This window comes from Bubalus kerabau, chromosome 11 (genome assembly GCF_029407905.1).
Source record: "Bubalus kerabau isolate K-KA32 ecotype Philippines breed swamp buffalo chromosome 11, PCC_UOA_SB_1v2, whole genome shotgun sequence".
NCBI lineage: Eukaryota > Metazoa > Chordata > Mammalia > Artiodactyla > Bovidae > Bubalus > Bubalus kerabau.
Window position 1 is genome coordinate 85,820,411 of NC_073634.1, and position 27,682 is coordinate 85,848,092.

General features: G+C 38.7%; 1 protein-coding gene across 7 annotated transcripts in view; it reads left to right on the forward strand.

The window, feature by feature from the left end:
* NBAS (NBAS subunit of NRZ tethering complex) overlaps window positions 1-27,682 on the forward strand; it is a 330,504-nt gene that overhangs the window by 159,959 nt on the left and 142,863 nt on the right. For all 7 annotated transcript variants that reach the window (XM_055540893.1, XM_055540896.1, XM_055540894.1 and 4 more), the window contains 6 exons: window positions 2,076-2,305; window positions 5,358-5,470; window positions 9,192-9,305; window positions 15,064-15,177; window positions 18,139-18,296; window positions 19,039-19,128. In XM_055540893.1, the coding sequence (XP_055396868.1) occupies window positions 2,076-2,305; window positions 5,358-5,470; window positions 9,192-9,305; window positions 15,064-15,177; window positions 18,139-18,296; window positions 19,039-19,128 (819 nt within the window). The remainder of the gene's footprint in view (window positions 1-2,075; window positions 2,306-5,357; window positions 5,471-9,191; window positions 9,306-15,063; window positions 15,178-18,138; window positions 18,297-19,038; window positions 19,129-27,682) is intronic.

The window sequence follows — 27,682 nt, forward strand, 5'->3', positions numbered from 1 at the left end:
ATTTTAATTCAAGGTGGTTTTAACAAAAGAGCACTGTTGAGAAATGAACATAGGCTGTTGAGAAATGAATAGTTTTTTGTATTTGAACTTCAGATTTTTATGTGCTTGATGGGTGTAAAGTTTATATTGATGATTACAGTCTCTGACCATGCACAACTGCCAGTAACTTCCCCTTTGTTTCTAAAGCAAAACTGGAAATTCAGTTTCAGGAGAAAATAATCTATATGCATATGGGGCCCCAAATCTTAACTGTCATTAGTATGCTTAAAGTAGTTTTTAAGTGTGCGTAGCATTATTTCCTGGTATTTTCTGATTTTGACTGAAAAATTGGCGTTAAATATATTACACTTGAACTCACTTTTGTGTAATCTATCATAACAGCTTGACATATTAAATCGTTTTTGTTATATTTTAACACATTTGTATTAGGCTTTGATATTTTAACAACTTTGTGCTGTTAGTCTTTCTCCTTTGAGAAAACATTTTAAAGCATATTATAACTGTCTTAAACTGATTCTAGAGGATAACCCAGATTTGGCATTTTAAAATATTTTAGTGCTGTTTAAATTATGCTATGTTGTCTTACTGACTTGTGGCTGTTATATTCAGTTTACCTGTTCTTGGAAATTAATTTGAAATGCCATTGGCTCAATTTTGATAAAGTGCAAGATTTCTATATAGCCTGTAGAGCAGAAATATGTACTGTTCATTTCAACAAAACCTTTAAAATAATAGGAGTGAATTGTAATTTTCAGTATTGGGCATTGACTCTCTCTGGCTTACCTGAATAAATCAAAGGAAAAGAGAAATTGTTACACCTAAGTCATTTTGGTCACCTGGAGAGAGCCATTTTCACCTGTTGTATAAGTGGTTAGGGTTACTGCCTGATAATTTGCTTTCTGCCACAATATGTATTTTATAGCAGATCCCTTGTTGGAGATTAGTAATTTTATCCTTGCCAGTCATTTTAGTAAAAGCCTGTCTAAAACTACCTTTTCCAGAAGCTTAGAACAATTGAAAGTATGGAGATCCTATCAAAATTGGGTAGTCTTCCTTTTTATAAGGAAACTCGTGCCTGTCCATTAAACCTTCTTTTCAGTTCTTGCTTCTATTTCTGTCCTCTGACGTGATAGGAGAGAGCAGTCCCTGGGACGTTCTTCTGGGGACGTTCTCCCAGGGAAGTTCTTGTGCTGATTATATATCGATATGATTAGCGTGGGCTTAAATGTATCTCTTTAATGAGACTCTTTTGGAATAAATAAATAACCTCAATTATAGAATAAATTTTATGTTAATTGGTGCTATTAGTTGCCTTGTAAAATGCTGTGGTATTTGCACAACTACCTTCCATCAAGTAGCTTCTGTTGTATTCAAATAGTTTTTAATTTGCAGATTGGCAAGAAAATGTCACGTGGTGTTTTGTCATTCTAGTGATGAGGTGTAAGGAGAATATTTGTAGCTTAGGTATTTAGTGAGACTGAAGTTCCCTGGAGAAGGAAATGGCAATCCACTCCACTATTCTTGCCTGGGAAATCCCAGGGACAGAGGAGCCTGATGGGCTACAGTCCGTGGGGCTGCAAAGAGTCAGACGTGACTGATAGACTGAGCATGCACGTACACTTCTGAGACTGACTTTATGTGCTTTAAGCAGTCATTAATTATGTGTACCATATTAAAGATTTTCTTTTAAAAAATGAAAATGTTATAGTTCAACCAGAGTGTGGGACAGTATGTCCAATGGACCTGATTATAGTGAGTATGAACTTTAGGTATTTTACTTAAGTGTTCATTGTAACACACGAAAGTATGCTTACCATTAGTTTGTTCACTGAAATTATTTCTTCTTGCTAAAAGAGGGATTTTTTTTTAATTGAGGCGAAATTCACATAACGTAAAATTAAGCATTTTAAAGTATGCTTCATTGTCATTGAGGTACATTCACGGTATTGTGCAACCTCTACTTGTAGAATGGATGTATTTTTAAATTTACTATACTTGGATATCAGAGCTTCCATTGTGTTGAGAATTGAGTCCTCCCTTTCTAAGCACTAATTCTAGTTTATTCTTTTCCTCAGATATTTACAGAAAGTCTTCTGTGTTCCAGTCGCCTTGAGAACATCCACCTGGCTGGGCAGATGATGCACGGCAGTGCTTGCTCAGTAAACCCACCAACTAGTATAGCCCGTAAAGGGAAAACCCAATTCAGGGTCAGTTACGAAACAAGTATTGACTTGGTTCTGGCAGCCAGCAGAGAGTACTTCAATTCTTCTACCAACCTCACTGACACCTGCATGGATCTGGCCAGGTAGAGGAACTCTATGTTCTCCATAAGAGAGAGTGGGGTCAGAATACACACACTGCATTGTTGTTTTTATTCTCTGATTTACAAAATACATTATCACAAGTACAGAGTACCCTTCCATTTGGGGTACAGTTGCTTAGTGCTTGAATATAGAAAGAAAATTATATCATGAATGTTCATTAGTTTATGAGCCTTTTTCTCTAGCACACTTTCCCACAGTCATTCTAGCTGATTTTCTGTAAGGTTATACTTTTCTTTTATTGGAAGAAATTCATGTGGTAGCCTGCAAATCCAGGTTCTGGAAAATTTTAGCACATTAGGTCATGTCTGTATCCTTTACATGGCTTCCAGTCTGCTTAGGGACAGGAGACCTGATTAGATAATAAAACCCAGAAGTCCCTTCCAAGTGGAAATTTATGGACTAGGGATTCTATTCTTCTCTTGGCCTGTTGTATAGGAAAGTTAGCATTCCTTTTTCTTGGTATTGATTCTTAGGAGCTTTTTTTTTTTTTTTTGCATGTAGAACTTTAGGCCTTTGCCTCTCGTAATGGCTTAACTATGTTGCCAGCTTTTTATTGTATGTAATTTATCTTTCAAATGGCTATTTAGAATTTCTAAAAATTGTAATTGTTATTCTTTTCTCTTACATAAGGTTTCTGTCTTTTGTCTCAGACTTTGAAAGACCTTTAATTCCAAAGATCATTAAAGTCATTTTTCATATTGTTTTCTTACTACTTCAGTTGTTTTATTTTTGCATTGAAATTTTAGACTTATTTGGATTATTTTGGTGTAAAGATTGTGGTAGTTATTTAGTTACTCTTCCCCTCAAATGACTAGTAGTTGCTTCAACTCTAGCAAGACTTTTAAAGGTAACTTCCCCGCCCCGCCCTCCACCCTCCCTCCCCGCCTCCGCCAGTGAAATCTTATCACAGAGTCATGTTTTCTCAAGGCATGTTATTAAACTTGACAAAGTTGTTTAAAATAGTTAGTAAATTTTTTCTCCTTTCCCAAGGGATAGTATTTCTATTTCAGATGATGAAAATATCAAATAGAACAGCCTTTGAAACGGAGTTGTGTTTGACCTAAATCTTCTTGACAGATGTTCCTGGAGATCATTTTAAAAACTATACTTGCAGTATTTTCCTTTCATCCATCTCCTCTCTCCTATGAAAGTGAAGTGAAAGTGTTAGTTGCTCAGTCGTGTCCAGCTCTTTGCAACCCCGTGGACCATAGCCCGCCAGGCTCTGTTGTCCATGGAATTTCTCCCGTAAGGACACACTTTAATTTTAAAAATGTCATATGTGTATAACATTGCATCAACTGATTGTGACTTGTGAGCTCAGATATATTTAATTGTTCACAGTTTTATTGAAATAGAAAATAGCCATCCATTCTTATTGATTAAATTATTATTTATTTACTAATTTTTTTAATTGAAGAAGCAATGCAGCCATGAGATAAAATATTCAAAAATACAGAAAGATAGCTATGGACAATGTCTTTCTCCTCATTATAGTTCCCCTATCTTTAATGCCCTCTATATTTTTAATTTATTTCCTGTGTATCCTTCTGGATTATCTTATTGAATATTACATTCTTCTTTCTTAGGTCACAGGTGCTTACTACTTGTACATACCTTTCTCTGTTTTGTTTTATTCACTCGCTATCTATATATAGGGTTTTTCCATGTAAGTGCATATTGGTTTGTTGCATTCTTTTTTGGTGGTTGTGGAGTATTCCATTGTTTGACGTTTATATAGTTTATTTAATTAGTTCCTGATTTAGTGTCTTTTATTTCAAAAAGAGCCTATCTGTAGTATAAATTCCTAGAACTGGAATTCCTGTGTTCAAAGATAAATTCAGTTGGAATTTTGGTAGATACCATAAATAGGTTATATACTGTTTACCCTTGAACCGGTAGTATGTGTTAGTGCTTATCTGATTTAAATGCCCTAATTTTTTCAAGAAGAAGATGGGCCTATATCTGTCAGTTGGTCATGTAGGTAGACACTGGCCTAGACATCTTCCTGTGATGGTCCAGGATCTTAGAATCATTAACTCTTCATGGCCTGATCTCTGCCTGTCCTTTCTAGTCTCATGCCCCACTGTTCCTCTGCTGCTGCTGCTGCTAAGTCGCTTCAGTCATGTCCAACTCTGTGCGACCCACGGACGGCCTCCCACCAGGCTCCCCCGTCCCTGGGATTCTCCAGGCAAGAACACTGGAGTGGGTTGCCATTTCCTTCTCCAATGCATGAAACTGAAAAGTGAAAGTGAAGTCGCTCAGTTGCATCCGACTCTTGGCGACCCCATGGACTGCAGCCTACCAGGCTCCTCCATCCATGGGATTTTCCAGGCAAGAGTACTGGAGTAGGGTGCCATTGCCTTCTCCACACTGTTCCTCTATGTGCATCTTTCAGAAAATAGATTTGTTGTTAACTAAAATTTATCAAGTATGCTTTCTCTGAGTTTCACAAAATTTGCTTAAAATGCTCCATAGGTATCACAAATTTTTGGATTATCAAATCACTGTCACTTACATTTATCTCAGTACTGCGTCAACAACTGGTTGTTTCTGATCAGCAAAATGTCTCTTGTGCACTTTGTTAGGTTATTCTTTTTTCCTTTGAGAGACAAAGTTGTGACCGAAATCAAGACATTTCTGCTTTCCTTAGAAGAATAACTGGAAATTATACGAATTCCGTCTTTTTGCTTAATCCTTTTTATATCATCATTATCTCTGGAGTCAACAGTAAACAGAGCACTAAGCCCAGAGCTAACATATCTTGCTTTATCCTCTGATACCTTACATGCTGTAACCTGCGCAAATCGCTCCTCTGAGCTTCAGTTTTGGCTTCCTTGCAAAGTAGGTGGTGATATTTCTCTGTCTCGCAGGCTTGCTGTGAGGATTAAGAAAGAGATCAGAACGCCTCTAGCAGAATACCTGGAAGAGAGTTGGTGTCTGATAAATGTGTTGGATCTCTGTGTTGTCGATCATAGAAGGGCAGCTTAGCTGAACATATGCTGCTTTTCCACTTTAAAAATGGTTTTGTCCTAGGTGCTGTTTACAGCTGATAACAGATCGACCTGCTGCCATTCAAGAGGAGCTCGATCTTATCCAGGCCCTGGGGTGCCTTGAAGAATTTGGGGTGAAGATCTTGCCTTTGCAAGGTGAGTTTTCTACTTAAGTGTTGCACTTTTATGAACTTATTTTGCATAAATTCACTAGTATTCCTGTTTAGGTGTCTAAATAAAGAGTACTTTTGGTCATTTAATCTGTTAGCAATAGGTTCTGCCCTCTGTCCCATTTTTCAGTGCCGTTAGTACAGCAGTGAGGCTGTTGGATAAAAGCAAAGAGAAATTGGGGATTACAGGTGAGAGTTTCAGATTTACATCAGTTTTGGATTGAAATTTATTCGTTTCAGTTGCATAATTTAGAAGTAGCTCTAAATGATAATAATTTATTTCTTCTTTTGCTTACTGTAGAATATTCTTTAATTGAATCCGTATTTTTTTTTTTAACAGAGGGAATGACAGGAAATTGTTGTTTAGGGTTAAATTACTAACAGTATGTTAGCATTGTTCAAGTTCTTTTACCTAAAGGTGGAAGTCAGATTAGTACCAGCCCAAACAAGTCATCTGTCCTTTCGGGACAGTGGGCATCTCCCAGTGTCCTGAGCCTCACCTGATAAGCAGGAGGGAGATTTTCTGTTGCTTCAAATCCTGCACCTCAGTGCCCTAAATGAAGTGAGTGTGTTTGGTGATTTGTGGTATGCTTGGCTAGTTTCCATGTCATCTCTGATCTTTATTCTTGAAAAGATTTTTATGTTTTTTATTGAAGTATAATTGACTGACAGTGTTGTGTAAGTTTCAGGTGTACAGCAGAGGGCTCTTATCTGTATTCTAACTCTGGAAATGTTCAGAGTTGGAAGTGGGAGAGGTTTAGCTAAGTTCTTTTTATCTCTGGTTTTTGATAAATTTTCACTGGAATTGTGTGTCTGGTTTTTTTTTTTTTAAACTTCTAATATCATTGATCAGTGATAGTCTGTTACAGGTTCCTTGGTGTGTTTATCCTCTGAGATGATTTGAGTCACATGGATCTTAGGGAATGTCAGCCAGTAGAGACATTCTCGTGTGGGTTTCCACTGTAGTTTTACTAAAAATGAAAGTTTTGCCTGTCAGACAAATATCTAAGATTTTTGAAAGGTGGTATTACTATTATCTTGATTATTGTTTGAAAGTAATAAGTATGTGATTGTAAATATCTTGCAGTGTCTTAAATAGGTATATTCAAAGTGTTTGTTAGGTCGCTAGAAAAGTCTATCCACTTGTACCATTCATGTAATTTTTGAGCTCAAACCTTCTTTAAATTGTGAGGATTAATCAGAGTTACCAGCAAGCATTTTTAGTTTATTCCTAAATGTCTTAAATCATTAACCACCTCCCCCAAAACATATATTATTAATTGAAGATTTCAATCACGAGAGAGTCCAAAGTACTATGAAACTTTTGTCCTTCTTGTATCTCTTGTTAGGTCAGGTCATTATAGCTTTGACTCTGTGTGTGTTTATCTTTTAGCTAGTTATTTAATCCAAGCAGATTGATAGAATACAAAAAAAAAAAGTTTCCCAAATGCTACTGAAGTTTGAAAATTATATTGAGCTCTGATTTTTCTGTGGTACTCAATTAGCAATATTTACAAATCGGCAGATGGATTTGAATATCTTCAACCAAACCTGCCACCTTGCTGAGAAACTTCCTGACTGAGGAGAATCTTAAGAAAGATGTTGCTTTCATGTCCTGACAGCTTTTCAGTTTGATATATTGACTTGGAGTTTCCTGTTAGAATGACTCCTGGGTGTGGGATGGAGTATTCCTTTTGTGCACTGTTCGTTGTATTTATGCCACAGGTGCAGTTTAGGTTTAAGCTGTTTTCATATTCATCAGTAATCCTGGATCAACAGAATAACTTGATATTTAAAGACTTAGGGTCCAGCTATTTTTTTTTTTTTTTTATTGTAGTCAGTGTACAGTGGTTCACTTTGTCACTTTGTTTTGTTTTGATTCCCTTCTTTGCCTACACTCTCAGAGTTGATGTTTCCAGCGGTGAAGGCTAGTGGTGCTAGATATAGTGCATGAGTTAATAGAAAACAGGATCAGAAATATATAAAAATGATTCCTTATGTAAGGGTCACCTATGATGTGTTTGTGTGTGTACTTTTCCTTCTATCTTGGGTGTCTGTGTTGTAGTAATTATTCTTATATTCAAGTGAACCAATTTAAGATGTTTCAGTTATCTCTGTGTGCTTTCTACGATAGAGTCCATCGATTTTCCAGACTTAAGAGTGTTGTGTGAAGCCCAGCCTTAGGTTAGTTAGGGTTAGTCACTGAGTTGTGTCTGATGCTTTGCCACCTCATGGACTGCAGCCTGCCAGGTTCCTCTGTCCATGGGATTTTCCAGGCAGGAATACTGGAGTGAGTTGCCATTTCCTCCTCCAGGGGATAGTCCTGACCCAGGGATCGAACCTGGGTCTCTTGCATTGCAGGCAGATTCTTTACCATCTGAGCCACAAGGGAAACCCAGTTTTTCATGTATTGCTGAATAATTGGACACTTGTCTTAACCTTTCTTTGTATTTAGCTTTTCTTGTTTACAGAATGAGTGTAGTAATAAGCATCTTATCGAATTGCTTACGAAGATTAAGTCTGTTATGTTTACAGTGTTTGGGATATATTAAGAGCTCTGCAAGTATCAGCTGTCATTTTATAATTTTCCTTGGAGTTTCTCTTAATGCTGGCAGAATTAGAGTGGTCTTACCCTCTTTTGCCTTCTCCCTTTTTCCCTCCACTCCTGTCCCTTCTTTCTCCTCTCTCCATGCTCCTTTCCTTACATTCAATAAAAATTAATTTAGGCATGTTTATTTCAGCAACCAAAATAATGAAAGGGTACCTCTTGACTTTGAGGGACTAACACCCTGCTAGGGATGGCAACCCACTCCAGTGTTCTTGCCTGGAGAATCCCAGGGACGGGGGAGCCTGGTGGGCTGCCGTCTATGGGGTCGCACAGAGTCGGACACGACTGAAGTGACTTAGCAGCAGCAGCAGCGGCAGCATGACATGCAGCCATGATTTTGTCTTCTTGTGTTTAGTTTCTGAGTCAGCCCACTTTGACCTGTGTGATCTGTGTCAACTTAATGGCTTTGAACTTTACCTACCTCAGTTGGAGATAATAGTAAAATATTCCCTGAAAGTTATATCTTGAACACTGAAAATTCTGGGTTAATCTTGGCGAAAACTATTTAGAGGAATTCTTTGTATCATTCTTGCAACCTTTCTGAAAGTCTGAAATTTAATCCCAATAAAAATTTACCGTTTCTCCAAAATTCTGTTCCAAAGAAAAGCTACTATCTTTCTCCTTTATGTCATTTATATAAAATGGACCAGTGAGTGCTTCAAGGACTTTTACTGTCCCAACCGAAGTGATGTGGCGGAGGTAGAAAGTGGATATTTGGAATTTGGGATAGATTTTGGGAAGCTGAGGTATGGTGGGCAAACAGGTGTACAAGGAAGTATATGAAATTTTCAAAGACAAATACCACTGTCTTTAAAATTTTCCGTTAGTCCTGACTTGAAAATGCAGCACTTCTCTCTTAATTTCAGAATGTCAGTTCAACTTGGTGTGTTTCAGAACTTTTTTGGTAAAGGATCTTTATTGTATATTATCTATTCAGAGTCAACAGTAACTTCATTATTTTTTTAAATTGTCTTTTACTTAATTCTTATTGATCTGGGGATAACACAGTCTTCACTTCGTTCATTTGCCTGAAATTAGGGAGGTCAGCAGACCTTCGTGTGTCCCTGGTCACGAGTCATCAGTGTGTCTTCCTTTGTAGTGCGGTTGTGCTCTGATCGGATCGGCCTCATCAAGGAGTGTATTTGCCAGTCCCCCACGTGCTACAAGCAGTCCACCAAGCTGCTGGGCCTTGCTGAGCTGCTGAGGGTAGCAGGTAAGTTTTGAATGCTTCACTGCTGTGCACCATCCTAGGAAAACACTGGAATATGCGCTACTAGGTATGAGAGGAGCTGCTTTTCAGCAAGGTTTTGTCTTTTCCGGCAAGATTGGCATGTTATTAAAATGTGTTCCTATGTTGAGCTGCTTGGACTTCTGTCTTCTAAATGAAGGCAGACTTATTTGGGGTTCCATGGTCATGCAGGATCAGAAGGAGAAGTCAGAGTTACCATTTATAACCAGAAAACGTAAAAAGTAGGACAAGCCAGCTCAACTAGTTCACCTTCAGTTTCCACATTTGGTGTAATATTTTCTTTTTAATATAAATTTATTTATTTTAATTGGAGGTTAATTACTTTACAATATTATATTGGTTTTGCCATACATCAACATGAATCGGCCACGGATATACATGTGTTCCCCATCCTGAACCCCCCTCCCACCTCCCTCCCCATACCATCCCACTGGGTCATCCCAATGTACCAGCCCCAAGCTTCCTGTATCCTGCATCGAACCTGGACTGGCAATTCATTTCATATATGATATTATACGTGTTTCAATGCCATTCTCCCAAATCAACATTTTTGAACCTGAATAATTACTTAGAACAATTTGTGCAGTTACTGTTTGGCCAGGTTTTCTCATGCATTGTCTCATTTCATTTTCTGTTAAATGATGTTGATGTTTTCTCCCTGTTTTATGAGGGGAATTGAAGGTCAGAGAAGTTAAGGATCTTGCTCAGCAGGGTTAAGTAACAGAGCATTTCTGAGTCTACACTTCATGTGTCACGCTGTTGTGCTTACCAGTCTTTTAACGTTTTTCTTTTGTATTTTTGATTCATCCAATGTGTATCCCACCTGATGGACATCTTCAAGTGAGTCCTCATCTTCTTAAACAGATTTTAAAGTGTGCAGCTTAAAATTTTCAAATCCAGCACAATTTTGTGACAAATACCTTCCCATTTCAACTAAAAGAATGAAAATGAGCCCGCCCGCTGACTCAAAACACCAGCTGTCTATACTGGACATGTCTGTTGGTTTGCTAAGTGGTCTTGCTTTGGGACCCCGTCCCTCTCCCAGCGGAGACTTGCCAGTCAAGATGCTTTGCCACAGTTGTTGGCACTGTCGTCCTGCCAGTACCTTCTGTCCACCTGCCAGCGCAGAGATGACCGTGCAACTCAAGAAAAACCAATCAAAATCTTTCCTGACGTTTGCTATATAAACACAGTAAGACAGAAGCACGTTCTTCTTTTCTAAATTAAATTCGTAAGGATACAACCTCAGGGATGCTGGCAGTCATTTGTCTGATCAGTTTTGTGAAAATGCAATATTTGAGAGAGAGAAGGAAAACCCCCCAGTGGCAGTCTACATGCCTCAAGATCTAGTCCTGCCTGAAGATGGCTTTTAACCCCAGAAATTGTTTTTAATTAAAATGGGGTTAAATTCCATGTTTAGCTTAAAAAAAGTAAAGAGGATTTTGTTTATATTTTGAGCTTTAAGTATATATATATATGTATATGCATATTTGGTAGACACATTTATGTTTTAAAATCTAAATAGGACTCTTCTTCTTAAGGCTTTATAGTTTTAGTATATTTTATCGTGTCAGATGTCCTTTTCTAGCCTATCTGAAAGCGTAATACTAGCATTTTTACCTCTGGCCTTGGAGATGTGCTCAGATATCCCTTGGGGGCCAGGCAGCCATCAGGAGGTATCTTGGAAGGCGGCAGAGAAGTTGAGTGTGGGGTCTGAAGACTGGTCCCGTCCTTACTCTCCTATTCACGTGCTAAATGACTTAAGCTTCAGCTTCTGGAAAATAGGAATGCACCCCCTGCTTTAAGTCTAGGTTATGAGACTCACATGAGTTAATGCGTACAAAAGCACTTTGTAAACTTGAAAGCACTCTGATCATCAGGGAAGAATTTCTTAAGGATCCAGTTCATAGACACTAATGAAGCAGTCAGGGATGCTGTCTACATTTTCCATGTACCTGCCTACTACTGTTAATTTCCATTTTCATCCCTGTGACACTGACCTAAAAATAGGAATATCAGTGATCAAGATAGGCCTGCATTTTTAATGGTATGAACATTACTCTTCAGTCCTGCCGAGTACATTTGTGTGGAACACCTGGTGTTCAAATCGCTTTTCTTTGTTGCAGCTATTTTAGTTCTCCTATTTGGAACCATCTCAACTTGACCACCTCTGTTTCACAAAGTTGAATGTGGAATCTGTGTTATAACTTCAGTCCAGTATCATTAAAGGAGAAGACTAGTATCCATATTTCATTCAACAGGGTGCTTTTATTGTGAGCCCCCTGAGTGCACATAATAGCTACTGTGTACCTGTGACTGCTGTGTGCCAGCTCCCTTCTGTGCCCTTTTAACACACTGGCTCTTCTGCTGTTCACTGCAGGCTCTCCTTACTGGCATTTTACAGATGGGGAAATAGAGGCCCCAGAGAGGAAAGTAATGCCCCTTTGTCAGGTACTTTGGATACAGAGTTCTATTACACACCTGCTGCCCTCTGGGAATTTAGCATCTTAGAGGGCTGCAGAAGCAGAGAACTGTGTTGCATCATGGGGTATGAGGGTAGTCCATGGCTTCTGTAAACAGATGTTAGAGAATCCAAAAGACAATTTTAATATTTAGCTGGAGGGGGGGAGTGGTGTTAAGAAAGGAATCACGGGCAGGTAACATGCAGCTTACAGAATGCTGCGGATATTTATTGCTGCTTTACAAACCACCCTGAAACCTAGCAGCTTAAAATAACAACAGTCATGTCTTCTTATCTATCCCAGTTCTGAAGGTTGACTGGGCAGCTCAGGGTCTTTTATGAAACTGCAGTCAGATATAGCAGTTAGGGCTGTGCTTATCTCAAAGATTGCTTTGTTCACATGTCTGGCACCTGGGCTGAGAAGATTGAAAAAGCTGGGGGCTGGAGTAGCTCGGGCTTTCTCTTCTCTATGTGGTTTCTCCTTACCATCTTTCCTTACGTTGTTGTCAGACTACCTGGATTTCTTATGTGGTGGCCTAGGGCTCCCAGAGCCAGTATCCCAAGTTCAGTTCAGTTCAGTCACACAGTCGTGTCTGACTCTTTGTGACCCCATGCATCGCAGCACGCCAGGCCTCCCTGTCCATCACCAACTCCCGGAGTCTACCCAAACTCATCTCCATTGATTCGGTTATACCATCCAGCCATCTCATCCACTGTCGTCCCCTTCTTCTCCTGCCCCCAATCCCTCCCAGCATCAGGGTCTTTTCCAGTGAATCAACTCTTCGCATGAGGTGGCCAAAGTATTGGAATTTCAGCTTCAGCATTAGTCCTTCCAATGAACACCCAGGACTGATCTCCTTTAGGATGGACTGGTTGGATCTCCTTGCAGTCCAAGGGACTCTCGAGTCTTCTCCAACACCACAGTTCAAAAGCATCAATTCTTCGGCGCTCAGCCTTCTTCACAGTCCAGCTCTCACATCCATACATGACCACAGGAAGAACCATAGCCTTGACTAGATGGACCTTTGTTGGCAAAGTAATGTCTCTGCTTTTTAATATGCTATCTAGGATTGTCATAACTTTCCTTCCAAGGAGTAAGCGTCTTTTAATTTCATGGCTGCAATCACCATCTACAGTGATTTTGGGGCCCCCAAAAATAAAGTCTGGCACTGTTTCCACTGTTTTCCCATCTCTCTCCCATGAAGTGATGGGACTGGATGCCATGATCTTACTTTTCTGAATGTTGAGCTTTAAGCCAACTTTTTCACTCTCCTGTTTCACTTTCATCAAGAGGCTTTTTAGTTCCTCTTCACTTTCTGCCATAATGGTGGTGTCATGTGCATATCTGAGGTGATTGATATTTCTCCCAGCAGTCTTGATTCCAGCTTGTGCTTCTTCCAGCCCAGCGTTTCTCATGATGCACTCTGCACAGAAGAGAAACCAACAAAAGCTTCATGTCATTTTGCTGTAATTTAGCTTTGGAATTTGGGCCGCTTCATCTCTAATGTGTCTTATTCACAGAAGCAGTCACACAGGCCCTCCCAAGTTCAAGGGAAATATTTATAGGCTCCACTTGAAGTTGACTGGGCTTGGGTGAGCCTGAGATGGCTTCCACAGCTGTTGGAACAGGCCTGCGTTACTCTCTGGCTGGTGGTCAGAAGCCTCAGCCCCTTGCCCCGGGGAGCTCTCCGTGGGGCTTCTCGGGCATCTTCTCAACAAGGCGACTCCTGGCTTTCTCCTGGAGCAATTGATCCAGAGAGCAGGGCAGAGCCTGTAGTGCTTTTTTACAACCTCCTCTTGGAAGTCAGTCACCATCGTTTACAGCTGACTCTGTTAGAAATAAATCACTAGCCATCCCCATTCAAGGGGAGAAGCAGTAAGCTCCATCTTTAGAAGGGAGTACCAAAGAATTTGTGGACATAGTTTAAATTATATTTCATATATTCAAAGTTTTGTCCTGCTACCATTAGTATTTTCTTCAAACTAAACATTTAGACCATTTTCTTTAGTAGATTCCTAGTCTGGTTCTACTGCTGGCTCTTCCCCCTGTGAACTTGGTTTTCTTTGTAGGACTTTTCTAGAATCATTGTTTTCAAGCTTGTTTTTGGTTATGTTTTTTCTTTTAACCACCTGCTCAGATCACCTGATACACAAACTAACTTTCTCACAATGAAACTATAAAATTTAAATCCATTTTACTTTGTATTTATGGTTTTTATTTTATTTGTCATTATTGATTAGAATTAGGACATTCAAATACTAGAATAAATAGGAAGCATGTTTAAATTCCGTTTGGAGGAAAACTTTTCCTCTACCTACCTACGTCGGAATGGCTGGTCCGGGGGCTGGTATATCTGTATTTTCCTGAAGTTTCACAGATTTACAGTGTTGTATTAGTGTACAGTGGAGTGATCCAGTTATAAATGTACACATATTCATTCTTTTTTAGATTCTTTTCTCATATAGATTATCACGAAATATTGAATAGAGTTTCATTTGCCATAAAGTAGGTCCTTGTTGGTTATGTACCTTATATATAATAGTGTGTGTGTGTTCATCTCAGGTTTCTCATTTATCCCTCCCTACCGAGTTTGTTTTCGTTATCTGTTAGTCTGTTTTTGTTCTGTAATAATTTCATTTCTTTTCTTTTTTAGAAAAATTGGATTCCATGTCTGAGTGATATCATAAGATGTTTGTCCTTGTCTTACTTCACTCAGTGTGACGATTTCTAGGTCCATCTATGTTGCTGCAAATGGCATTATTTCATTCTTTTTTATGGCTGAATAATATTCCCTTGTATCTGTGTACCTCGTCTTCTTTATCCATTCCTCTGTTGATGGACATTTACGTTGCTTCTGTGGCTTGGCTGTTAGACAGTGCTACAGTGAACATGGGGGTGCAAGCAGCCTTTTGGTTTATGGTTTTCTCTGGATACATGTCCAGCAGTGGGATTGATAGATCATATGATAGTTTTATTTTTGCTTTTTTAAGGAAGCTTCGTACTGTTCTCCACAATGGTTGTACCAATTTATATTTTGTATGGGGCCGATATTAATCATTGATCACTTTGGAGACTGAGAATTTCATGATTAATAACCAAATTGAAAGGTCTAAGTGGCCTTGACCTTTTGTCCTGTTGTCTTATAAAAATCTTTCTAATCTCTGTTTTTCATTTGAGAATTAACTAGAAAGATAGAGTTAAGGAACTCCTCTATCCGTTGATACTGCCCCAAACAGTAAGTTGTTTGCATGTGTTTATAGGTGAAGACCCAGAAGAAAGGCGTGGACAGGTTCTCATCCTTCTAGTGGAGCAGGCACTGCGTTTCCATGACTACAAAGCTGCCAATGTGCATTGTCAGGAGCTGATGGCCACAGGTGAAGTAGACACCACTTAACACTTTGCTCATGTTCTGACTCATGGAAGAGATCTCTTTTGAAATCACTTGGTCTAATTGGTAAGCCAGCCACACTGTGTTCATAGGCCTTGGGAGATGTTTTGTGAGCACTGATAAGTAGGTATTCCATGTGCTTGTATATTAATGTAAATACTTTAATGGGCTCAAGGGGTTACGTTTTATCTGGGATATGGTTGCTTTCCATTCCATATTAAAAGTAGGCTCATAATTTTAATAGCAATTTTATGTAAAATATTTTAATTTTAAAATATTACAAAATATGTAAATTTTTTTATGTATTTGACATATAAAAGAAAAAATTTCAAATTTGAAATATCTGTAATTTGTGATTACATTGTCACTGTTTCTATCCTTTAATTTCTTTACAAGATCACAAAATGCTTTTCGAATTTGAGCAGTTGGGAAGTAGCTTGCCACTGATATTGAAATTATAACTCAAGTCTCTGGAGGATAAGCAGGTTGTATTGTGGAATAATTTCTCTGTGAAAGAGCACATTCCCCAGAGGAGTAGCCAGGAATGTTGTCTTGTCATAGGCTCTGGGCTAAATGATCTGCTTTTTGCAGTTGTGCCTGAGTATGTGGGAACTCAGGCACACTGAGCTGTTTGCCTACTGCCTGTGCATGTCTGTGCATGGCTAACGAGGCAGCGCTTCACTTGTGATACCTCCTGGTGCTGCACGCTGATGACGTGTAAACTTGCTGTATACTGGTAGATAAACGATATTCTGACACTTGTTAAAAGTAGTAAGGAAGACTTTATTTAGGACTTTTGTAACGGGAGAGAAATCAGGCTCAACTCCAAATACAGAAAAGACAGCTGGGAATTTATCACCGAGGATCAGGTTAAGGGAATCAACAATGGTTGAAAAATACAGTGATGAGACATCCGGGATAGGGGCATTTGTACTAAACTGACTTACTGGTGGCACGCCAGGGTGATCAGATACAAAGGGTGGGAGATTCTCTTTAAACTGACTTGGCAGGATTCTTGACTGAAACTGGATTATAACAGGTTCAACAAAGGCTGGGCCAAGGTAGAGGCCTTGTTTAAAAGAGGACTCAGAGAAGCCTGAGTGAAGTTTGGTCAAGGAGAGAGTTTGGCGATACATCTGTGAAAATGTTGAAAACTGGGTAAAAGCTTAACACTTTACAACCTCAGCATTGGAAAACTGGTTTCATGGAAAAACTGTCAAATATTAACCTAGTGATTGTGCACCACTAAATCACTGCAGATGGTGACTGCAGCCATGATATTAAAAGACGCTTACTCCTTGGAAGGAAAGTTATGACCAACCTAGATAGCATATTAAAAAGCAGAGACATTACTTTGCCAACAAAGGTCCGTCTAGTCAAGGCTCTGGTTTTTCCTGTGGTCATGTATGGATGTGAGAGTTGTACTTGAAGAAGGCTGAGCGCCGAAGAATTGATGCTTTTGAACTGTGGTGTTGGAGAAGACTCTTGAGAGTCCCTTGGACTGCAAGGAGATCCAACCAGTCCATTCTGAAGGAGATCAGCCCTGGGATTTCTTTGGAAGGAATGATGCTAAAGCTGAAACTCCAATACTTTGGCCACCTCATGCGAAAAGTTGACTCATTGGAAAAGACTCTGATGCTGGGAGGGATTGGGGGCAGGAGGAGAAGGGGACGACAGAGGATGAGATGGCTGGATGGCATCACCGACTTGATAGACATGAGTTTGAGTGAACTCCAGGAGTTAGTGATGCACAGGGAGGCCTGGCATGCTGTGATTCATGGGGTCACAAAGAGTCGGACACGACTGAGCAACTGAACTGAACTGAACTGAAATTCAGAATAGTTATGGTATTCTGGAAAATCATTGTCTTAATTCACTATCATTTATTAGAGAGCTTTGTATTAAATTTATTCCTATAAGGATAGTACTTGGATTAATTCTGACTTTGTATATTTAGAGAAATTATCCTGGGCCAAGGCCTTTGTACTTAGAAACAAGACCTACTTTCTAACTGGATCTCCTTCAAATAAGAATGAAAATGCATTTTAAGAGTTTAGAGCATAAACTTGCATAGGGCAAAGCCCTCTGCCGAGAGTCAGACTCTGACTGTATTTTTGGCACTGTCCCTGGACCTCTGTCTTCATCTGTGAAGTGGATGATTCTTTGTAGCTTTCCACAATAATTTATCTTTTTCTAGAACTCTGCAGTGTATAAACTGCTTTTAAGTACAGTTTTTTTAAAAATAAAGATTGTTTAATCTTTACAGTCTTCCCTTAACAACCTTCCTTAGTGGCTCAGATGGTAAAGAATCTGCCTGCAATGAGGGAGACCTGGGTTCAATCCCTGGGTTGGGAAGATCCCCTGGAGAAGGGAACAGCTATCCATTCCAGTATTCTGGCTTGGAGAATTACATGGACTGTACAGTCTGTGGGGTTGCATAGAGTCGGATACAACTGAGCGACTTTCATTTTCACTTTACAACCAAGGGAAAGAGGAATTACTATTATTTTTGTTTTTTTGCGATGGTGAGGGATGATGTTTGGACCTGTCTCAAGCTCACACAGTGCTTGGTCCACACTCAGTTCTTTCTGAATTCAGATACTCAGTCATTTTTACTCAACATCAAATCTTAGTAAATTATCTGTAGTCATTGCCAGGTTGAAGATAATTTACTATTTGTAGTCATTTTCATCTGAAATTTAACATAGTTTATCAGAAAAACTTGTCTGGAGCACTGCTGAACTTTCTGGATAATACACTCACCTAATATTTCTTTTCTATTTTAGATCATTATGTTTTTCTGCTTATATAATGATACATATCACTATGACTGACTTTGCTTTGGTAACATAAGACCTCAGTAAAAAGCCATTACATTTTTCAAGTTGGATTGAAAATTTTTTTCTTCTAGTGAAAATCAGTTTGTTTTTTCTTGCCCATTTTTCAGGTTACTCTAAAAGCTGGGATGTTTGTAGCCAGTTAGCACAATCAGAAGGTTACCAGGACTTGGCCACTCGGCAAGAGCTCATGGCTTTTGCTCTGACACATTGCCCTCCCAGCAGCATTGTACTTCTTTTAGCTGCCAGCAGCTCTCTGAAGACAGAAGTAAGTCTCTCAATAAAGTAAATCCTGAACTGTATCAAGTGTATTTTGTTGGGTCTGTGGATCTTGGGTTTGTGCTTTTTTTATTTTTCCAATAATATGAAAATTTTAATTTATGGAAAAAATAGTTCGTTACTTAGAAATTTGAAGATATTAAGCTATAAAATAGTGTTGTTGGCTTTATTCCAGTAAAGAAAGGCTACAGGTATGAGAAATAAGAGAATAGTATTAGGAAACAATTTATTGAATATAATGGGGAACATTAGTATTGTCAAGAACAAAATATATAAGAGGAGGTCCTGTGTAGTATACTGGAAACCATGTGAATTAAAACCGGTGATGACACCATCCCCTTAGAAGCTCTTTGGAAATAGCAGGGTGTGGTCTTTGGTTGGAGAGAAGCTCAGTTTCCTAAAATTCACAGGCTAGATCTGCATCAGGGGGATGTTAGGCCAGTTGTGAAAGGCATGTGAAGAATTCTGGAATTCATATTTTTATCTCCTGGTCATTCATTACATTGTACATCAGGTTTTCCACAGTTAATTCCGCTCCTGAAACTGTGGTTGCATCCTTGGGAAGGTGTTCATGAAGCCCTGAAGCAAGCCTGTTACCACTAGGAGATAGCATTTTTTTTGTTTGTTTGTTTTTCCCCCTCAAAAGAATGCTTTTTAAATTTCAAGTCTACATTGTAAAAAGAGGCAAATTTAAAAACAATTCTATTATAATATATAGTGTTCTTTTTTAGATTCTTTATCAAAGAGTGAATTTTCAAATCCATCCAGAAGGAGGGGAGAGTATCAATATGTCACCATTGATGAGTAAAGCACTGCAAGAGGTGAGTCTGGGTGAGAGGGAGGAGTTTGAAAGGTGCTTGTGAGAGGAATGAAACAGTTATCTCACACTGTATGTGTGGTATGTGTAGACTGTTCTTTTAAGCTTTGTGTGTCTGTGTGAAATGTAGCATTCGTATCAGTTCAGTTCAGTCGCTCAGTTGTATCCGACTCTTTGCGACCCCATGGACTGCAGCACGCCAGGCCTCCCTGTCCCTCACCAACTCCTGGATTCATATGGAAAAATGTATAAAACAAAGATGTCCATCTTAATAAAGTATCATAAAGAAAACATGCACAAACCCATCACACAGATAAATAGCTCAGGACAAGCCTTCCCCTGCACACCCTTCTAACTCTTTGCTGTCCTTCCAGAGATCCTGACTCACCGTGATAACCAGATCCATGTGTATTCTGTTCTTCTTTTAAAGTAATTTAGAAACCTGGAACACCCATCCCAGAGTGGTAGTTTAATTTTAGCTGTTTTTGCACTGTATGGAAATAATTACACTCAGTATTACATTGTGAGGCTCATCCATGCTATTGTAAGTGCTGCCGTTGATCTTATTGTTACTGCGGTATAGAGATTAATCGCTATATGCATACATTCCAGTTTATCCTTTCTGATACTGACTGACACTGGTTTATTTTCAATTTTTGTGCTGAAATAATGCTGTATCATCACTGTGTAGTGTTCCTCGTGCACATGTACAGACTTGGAGGTGTGTGTTATAAGTGTGTTTGTTCAACCTCAGTTGATAGTCCCTGATGATTCTCTTGAATGGTTTTACCCATTGCACACTTAGCAGCCGTGTCTGGGATTGCCATTTGCTCCCATCCAGGTAGTGCCAACTACTTTGGCATGGGTAGTTGTCGAAACTTTACCTCTTAAGTGTTTTGAGATACCTGTGTATGCTTTTGATTTGCGTTTTTCTGGTTGCTGGTGAGATGAACTTAACTCAGGAGGGAGCCTCTTTTGTGAGATTCCTTGTTCAATTCCCGTGTCCATTTTCTGTTGAATTTTAGTCCTTTTTCTCTTTCCTCATTGAAATTCTTATGAATAAAATTTGTCTGGAGTCATTAAGTATTAATATGTATGAATCTCAGGAGAGCTGGTCCTGGGAAAGGAAGGAGGAGGTATGTACTCACCAATACCTCTTTAACTGTTTAACCTTTGCTCCCTGGAATTTAACTTCTTATGACTATTTCTGGCAATACAGAAGTGGCGTTTTTTTTTTTTTTAGGTCAAAAACAGTAGGTAGTCTAACTAGATAAATTAAGAGATGATAATCGTCTTTATAGGTTGGTTTCCACAGGATTCCTTTAAATGGTAAGCTTTACTTTTAAAGTAAAATGTCATTCATTTTCCCAGCAACTATTTTAGAAGACATCTGTTGTGATAAGTGAGCTATATCTTAGCTCCTTTTTTTGTTTTTATCTACTTTTTTTGTTTTGTTTGCTTTACAGTTCCATACGTTGATTCACAATTTTTAAAGATCATACTCTGTTTATAGGTATTGTAATGTTGACTACATTCCTGGTTCTATACAGTCTGTCTTTGTAGCTTCTTTATTTTATACCTAATAGTTTTTAATCTCTTAATCCATTACCTCTATTTTGCCCGTCCCACCTTCCCTTTCCTCACTCATAACCTCTAATTTGTTCTGTGTACCTGTAATCTGTTTCCTTTTGTTATATTCACTAGTATGCTGTATTTTTTATATTCCACATATAAGCGATTGCATACAGTATTTGTCTTTCTCTGTGTGACATTTCATTTAACACAGCACCTTCCAAGTTCATCCATGTTATTGCAGATGGCAAAATTTCATTCTTTTTTATGGCTGAGTACTCTCCATTGTGTGTGCTTGTGTGTATACACCACATCTTTATAAATTGACTGTAACCATCTTGTCAAATTCATTTGTAGTTGTATACCTTGTAGTTCTTTTAGAAGTCTGGTTCAAAGCTTCATCTGTGGAGTCTATTGATAGAGTTAGGGCAAGATTATTTAGATTTTGCCTACAGTCGAATATACACAATTACCTCATTTCCATAATTCTTTCTTTTATATTAAACTTCTGCTTGGCAGCCATTTATGGATTACACATGTGTATCCCCAGTTCAGTACCAAGTGATCTCAGGATCTCAAAAAAGTTTGTCAAGTGACTTTTGGCCCTTAAGGATTTTTATCCTCTTCCTCCTATAAATGGTAACTCCAAGACAGCAGTGATGGATAGAATTTTCTACAGTGAGGGGAATATTCTATATATCTACATTGTCCAGTATAGCAGCAACTAGTCACATAGAGCTGCTGAGTATGGGACATATAGGTAGTGCAACTAAGGAATCAACATTTAAATTTTGCTTAATTTTATTGAGGTTAATTTCACTTAATTCAGGCTGCTGGGTACCCGAGTGGGCATCACAGTTCTGGAAGGCGAGACACTCAGGAGAGGAGGGTGTTCCGCCATCAGCGCTGCAGTCAGAGGGCTGTGTTTGTTTCTGTGGTTGCACTCCCTTTGAATCGAAGTCACAGCCTTTTCCAGGGGCCTGGAGTGATGGGATGCTTTCTTCCTTTGGCATGTTTTGACTTGTATTGATTAGAAACTATTCGGTTTTCCCTTCCTGGATCTGAGAGCACATTAAATTCTATGGTGTTTTCTCCAGGGGATTCAGAACAGATCTTATATTGGAGATTTGGCAGATTTTACTATTTCTCAAGGTCCAGTAGAAGACTTGCTTTTCATAAGATCTTTATCCCAGTTTTTGTACCTTTTGATCCTCTGATCTCTTCCCATTTGTTCAGCTACATCTCTCACTGTTGCTCCAGCCTCCTCTTTTTTCATGCCTTCCAAACATGTGCTGTGTTCCATTCATGCTGAACTTATCCCATTCTCTGAGGAGGCTCTCTCACAGCTTGTTTTGGTGTTATTTAGGGTTCTCTCTGAAGCTCCAGAACTTTGGCCACCTGATGCGAAGAGCTGACTCCTTGGAAAAGACCCTGATGCTGGGAAAGATTGAAGGAGGGAGGAGAATGGGATGACAGAGGATGAGATGGTTGGATGGCATTACTGAATCAATGGACATGAGTTTGGGCAAAGTTCAGGAGATAGTGAAGGACAGGGAAGCCTGGCGTGGTCCATGAGGTCGCAGAGGGTAGGACACGACTGAGCGACTGAACAACAGCAGCTGCCTGTACTGTCCTTCTTATATTGTTTCTGATCATCTTGCTGCCCTCGTGATCTCACCTAAGCTGTCGTCGTCTTTATCAAGTTTTGCTTGAGTCCTCATCGTTCCCTCTTCTACATCCCCCAAATATCTCATAGCATTGGATCAGCTCATGTGTGGTACGGTTTGGTGTGTATGGTGACTGGAAGTGTGTCACTTACCTTTGGTGCTCTCTCCAGAGAGTGCTTGCTGTCTGCTGCTGCTGCTAAGTCGCTTCAGTCGTGTCCGACTCTGTGCGATCCCATAGACGGCAGCCCACCAGGCTCCCCCGTCCCTGGGATTCTCCAGGCAAGAACACTGGAGTGGGTTGCCATTTCCTTCTCCAATGCATGAACGTGAAAAGTCAAAGTGAAGTCGCTCAGTCGTGTCCGACTCTTAGCGACCCCATGGACTGCGGCCCACCAGGCTCCTCCGTCCATGGGATTTTCCAAGCAAGAGTACTGGAGTGGGTTGCCATTGCCTTCTCCAGAGTGAGTGCCTACTGAATGCTTAATACAGATGCACTGGAAACTCCCACTTCAGAAGGATCAGTGTGTGGTAAAAATGGATTAGAAAGTAAAACTAGAAGGAATTTCCAACTAGACACATGTGTGTGATCTGGGTGCTGTTGAGGACCTGTTGTGTTCTGGCCGTATAAGGGGAGTATCATTTCTCTAATCAGTATAGAACTGCACCGTGTTTCTGCTGAGTTCAGCTCCATAACCTTATTCTGAAATCCCCACATCCTTCTTTATAAAATCCACAAGAAGCCTCTTGCGACCTTTGGGTTTTCCATTTCCTGCTCTCTGATGAATTAGAAAGTGTCAGCCGGGCTCTGTGGTGGCCTCTGTGGAGTAGGGCATGCTGTGTCTCCACAGGGCACGTCCTGATCCATTCAGCGTCCTTAGTACCTGTGGGAGACTGCCAGCAGTGCTTCACAGGATCCACTTTGCGAGGAAGAGGAATTCTTCCAGAATGATTCTTGTATTTTTTTTTTATTTTTTAGCACCTTAAAAGCTTTCCTGTCTTCCTTTCTCCTCTTTCAGCAAGCTGTAATATTAATAGATCTAGATCTGACAAAGTGCTAATCCAAACCCTCAAACACATCATGTCTTTGATTCATGAGGCACATTTCAGAATATTATAGCTACTATTATTAGATTAAAATACAGTGCTTAGCTATAAGATGCTGTGTGTTACACATTAACAGTAAATGTAATAACCACATTAAATTATAACTTATAAATGAGAGCTGACTGTATATGTAATCTGCTTAATGCCCAAGACTTTCATTACTCAGTTGTGAAAATGATGATTTTTACTTATATATCCAAACAAAGTAAAGATGTAACTGCTGTGCAGTTGCATTTGTGTTACTACAAGTGGAGCCTTCAAGTTTGAAGATATTGGCTGTTGTTTTCAGGAACAAGATATTTGTTTTTAAATAAAATGCATAATTTATGAGTAACTACCAAAATTAGAGTTTCCAGCTTCTTATTAACATTGGTTATTATGTTTTTTAGATGTAATAGTATTCCACCACTTAGAGTGTATTAACATTTTGTTTAGCTAGTGTTAGCTATATCAGTTAGGCAATAGTGTTTTCCCCAGATAAATCTAATTAGAGTTGAAAATGGATTATATACAAGGTTCCCATTAAAAAATCATCTTCACTGTGGGAAATCTTGTTATGAACATTTTAAGTGGCTACAAATTTATAAGACTGGACTAATTATTATTTCGAACTGGGGGCAGGGCTTGGTATAGAGCTGTTTTGAATGTATAAAAGGATTATTTAGAAATATTAAAATAAATTTCTGACAGTTGTATTTCAGTACCATGACAGCTCTTTCTTTTCCCCTTCACCAGTTAATGGGCATTTGGGTTGTTTGTACTTTTTAGCTATAATGAATAATGGTGCTATGCTATGAACATTTGTATACAAGTCTTTGTATGAAAATATGTTTTGATTTGTTGTGTAGGTATCTGGGAGTGGAACTGAAGCATTGTATGGTGTATACGCTCTAAATGTTGGAAAACATTGCCAAATTGTTTTCCAAAGTGGCTGCACCAGGAATTTTTAAGTTTCCCCTTTCTTCATATCCTTGCTAATACTTAACTCTTGAATGGCTTTTTGCTAAAGCCATTCTTATGAATATATGTGATATCTCCTTATCGTTTTGGTATGTTTCCAAATAAGTAACGATAATGAGCATCTTTTCATGTGCTTACTTGCCGTTTCTGTACCTTCTTTGATGAAATGGCTACAAATATTTTCCCAGTTTCTTTTTAGCTGTTATGTCAACTCCTTATTAAGTCATAAGAGTTTTTGTTGTTGTTTTTAAATTCTTGGATACAAGTTGTTGTTGGATGTGCGATTTGAAAAGATTTTTCTGTCAGTGTGTGATTTGACTTTTTACTTTCTTAATAGTGCCTTTTTAAGTGCAGAACCTTTTAACGTTGCTCAAGTCCATTTTATTAACCTTTTCCTTAATTGCTTGCATTTTTGGTGTTGTATCAAAGAAATCTGTGCCTAGCTCAAACCTGTGAAGATTTACTCCTGTGCTTTTTCCTAACGAGTTTTATAGTTTTAGCTTTTATATGTATTGAGAGGTGGTAATGAGCCACTTTTTGTATGAGATAAGTATGAGGTTGAGGAAAATCCACATGCAGAAAGATCAGTTTAGAATTTTATCTCCTGTTATATACAAAAATGAACTCGATAGGATCATGTTTGTTTTTTCTTTTATGTGATCTTGTTCTTTCTTAAAGGATTTTAAATCTTACGCTGCACAAAGGCACAAATTAATATTTTAAAGTTTAAAATGATTTCATCTGAAATGGATTTGTATCATAATTATTGCCTTAGTAATTTTCTTTTTTTGAGATGTTTTGGAATTTTGGTTTTCAAGCTCGTGTTGTGTTTCCTGAACCATCTGCCTTTGTTGTTACATGCAGATCATGTATGTCACAGCGTGATAGTGGTTGTTGGATGCATGTGCCGTGATTATTCATCTTTTCCTTTGCTTTGGGGCGTTTGGATTGTGCCCAGTCTTCCTGTATTTTAGACTGAACTTCACTGAGCATTTTATGTACATATCTTTGCATATTCATGCTTGTATTGCCCTGGGATATAATGGAAAATATGGGCTCCTAAGACAGATAATTTCCTGTTTCTTGTGGTCCGTCCTCTGTAACTTTAAGTGCTGATTAAAAAATGAAAAAGAAAATAAAAATATACTAAATATACCTCTATTTTTCCTAAATACAGTTCTCTTTGGATTCAAGAATGCTAGAAGATTCAAGAAGGGTTCAGTCCCTAAAGCCCCTGAAATAGTGTGTCAAATCTGGTGTGTCTGTATGTGACTTAGTGTGTTCATGTATGTTCACACGCATGAGTACATTCAGATTTGCATTCAGTTTTCTGGGGAAGGCACTTACAGCTTGCCTTAGAAATGTATAGGGGGCTGGGTCTTCTAAAGATAAGAAATTGTAGCATTTTAATTATCAGATGAACTGAAGCAGAGTCAGATGTCAGAGTGATTAGTCTTCATGGGATTTTCTTCTACTGCTTCTTCTGACGAATAATTCCAGAAGCAGCATCACCAGTAATAAGCATTCCATTCTTAATATTTTGAGTTCAGGATGCAATTTGCTCTAAGTATGGGGCTTCCCCAGTGGCTCAAGTAGTAAAGAATGTACGTGCAGTGCAGGAAACACAGGAGACATGTGTTCGACCCCTGGGTTAAAAGATACTCTGGAGGAGGAAATGGCAACCTACTCGAGTATTCTTGCCTGGATAATCCCGTGGACAGAAGATACAGTCCATGGGGTCGTAGTGTCAGACACGACTGAGCACATGCATGCCCATGACACGATGAAGTGTTAGGTGAAGGGAAGTACTTTTGATCATTTAAAGCTATGTTGGAAGAGAAAGGGTAGTGGCTTAGCTCAGTTTGAGCTGTTTGTGATCCTTAGTCTCTCTTATGGGTACCACCAGCTCAGTTTGAACTTGACAAACCAGTTTCTTAGAAATCAACCCTCAGATTACCAGACACCAGAGGGATAGGGAGTCCTGGGCATGCTGTGGTCATGAGGTCAGAAAGAGTTGGACAAGACTTGGCAACTGACTGAACAACAACAATACCAGACACCAGAGAAAGCAGCTCCTGCATGGGCTAACTATAGTGATTGATGAACAAGAATTGTTTCTGTAAGCCAGACTCGACACGTGGAACTGTTCTTGTTCTTGTGAACCTGTTTGGTAATGTTGTCTATTGTAGGACTTGAAAAATATTACTAGTGCCTATGAAGTTAACCTTTGAACTATGTAACAGTTGATGCTAATGAGATTTCATGTTAAATTTTATGCTGGGAGTTGTTGACTTGGTTTGGGAGATTAATCTATTTCTGCTGTTATACACTCTAAATTAATTAGCAATATGCGACTCTGAATATAAAAATTGCCAGTAGTAATCATTTCAGGAGTAAATTTTCCTAACCTCTTTTTTCTTTACCTATTACATGAAGTTGAAATAAAAGTATTTTCCTCATTAATGACTCCGGTTATACTCTAATCTTGGTAGACTGCTCCCCAATTAAATGTTTCTTCTGTAGTCTATATGAGCCTTTTATTTTGCTTTCTCTTTTGTAATTCCTATAAGGGAGGGATCTCTTACAGAAAAGCCTTTTGTTATGTACATTTCTGTGCATTGAAATTTCATTTACTTTTCGGTTTCAGATGTTTAAATTTTTTATATTGAGTCAGCCAATCCATATGGACAGAGTTAAGTTTAGGTTTATTTTATGAAATGGTATAATTGTCTTAAAGCCTATATTTTTTGATATTTTTCAGTGAATTTGATTTTCCCCTGAATGAAGTTATTTCATACTTAAGTGCCATATTTCTTTTCATGTTTATATTTTTTAGTTTCTATACTTGGATTAGTTGATAACATTCAAATCATTCCATAACCCTTTCGAGTAAGGAGATTGTAAAGATGAACCAGAATTGAAAATATGACATGAAATCTTATCTGAATAACAGTTAGTTGCTGTAGGCATAACATATTAGATTTAGAAAATGTTTCTTCAAGCATAGGTACAGTAAAATCAGACTTCCTATTCATATCTACAGTACAAGCTATACTTGAGTAATTGTCATATACCCTGAGCATGTAGCAATCAACAAACATCATCTCTGCCCTTGAAAAGCTACTGTCTAGTTGAGAAGACAGACAGAAAAATCATAATTATGGCAAGTGTATTAAAAGTAGGCATGTAATGTAATGAGTGGGAAGGAGAAGAGTATCTTCTTGACAGGATTTTACTGACAGCAAAAACACCACA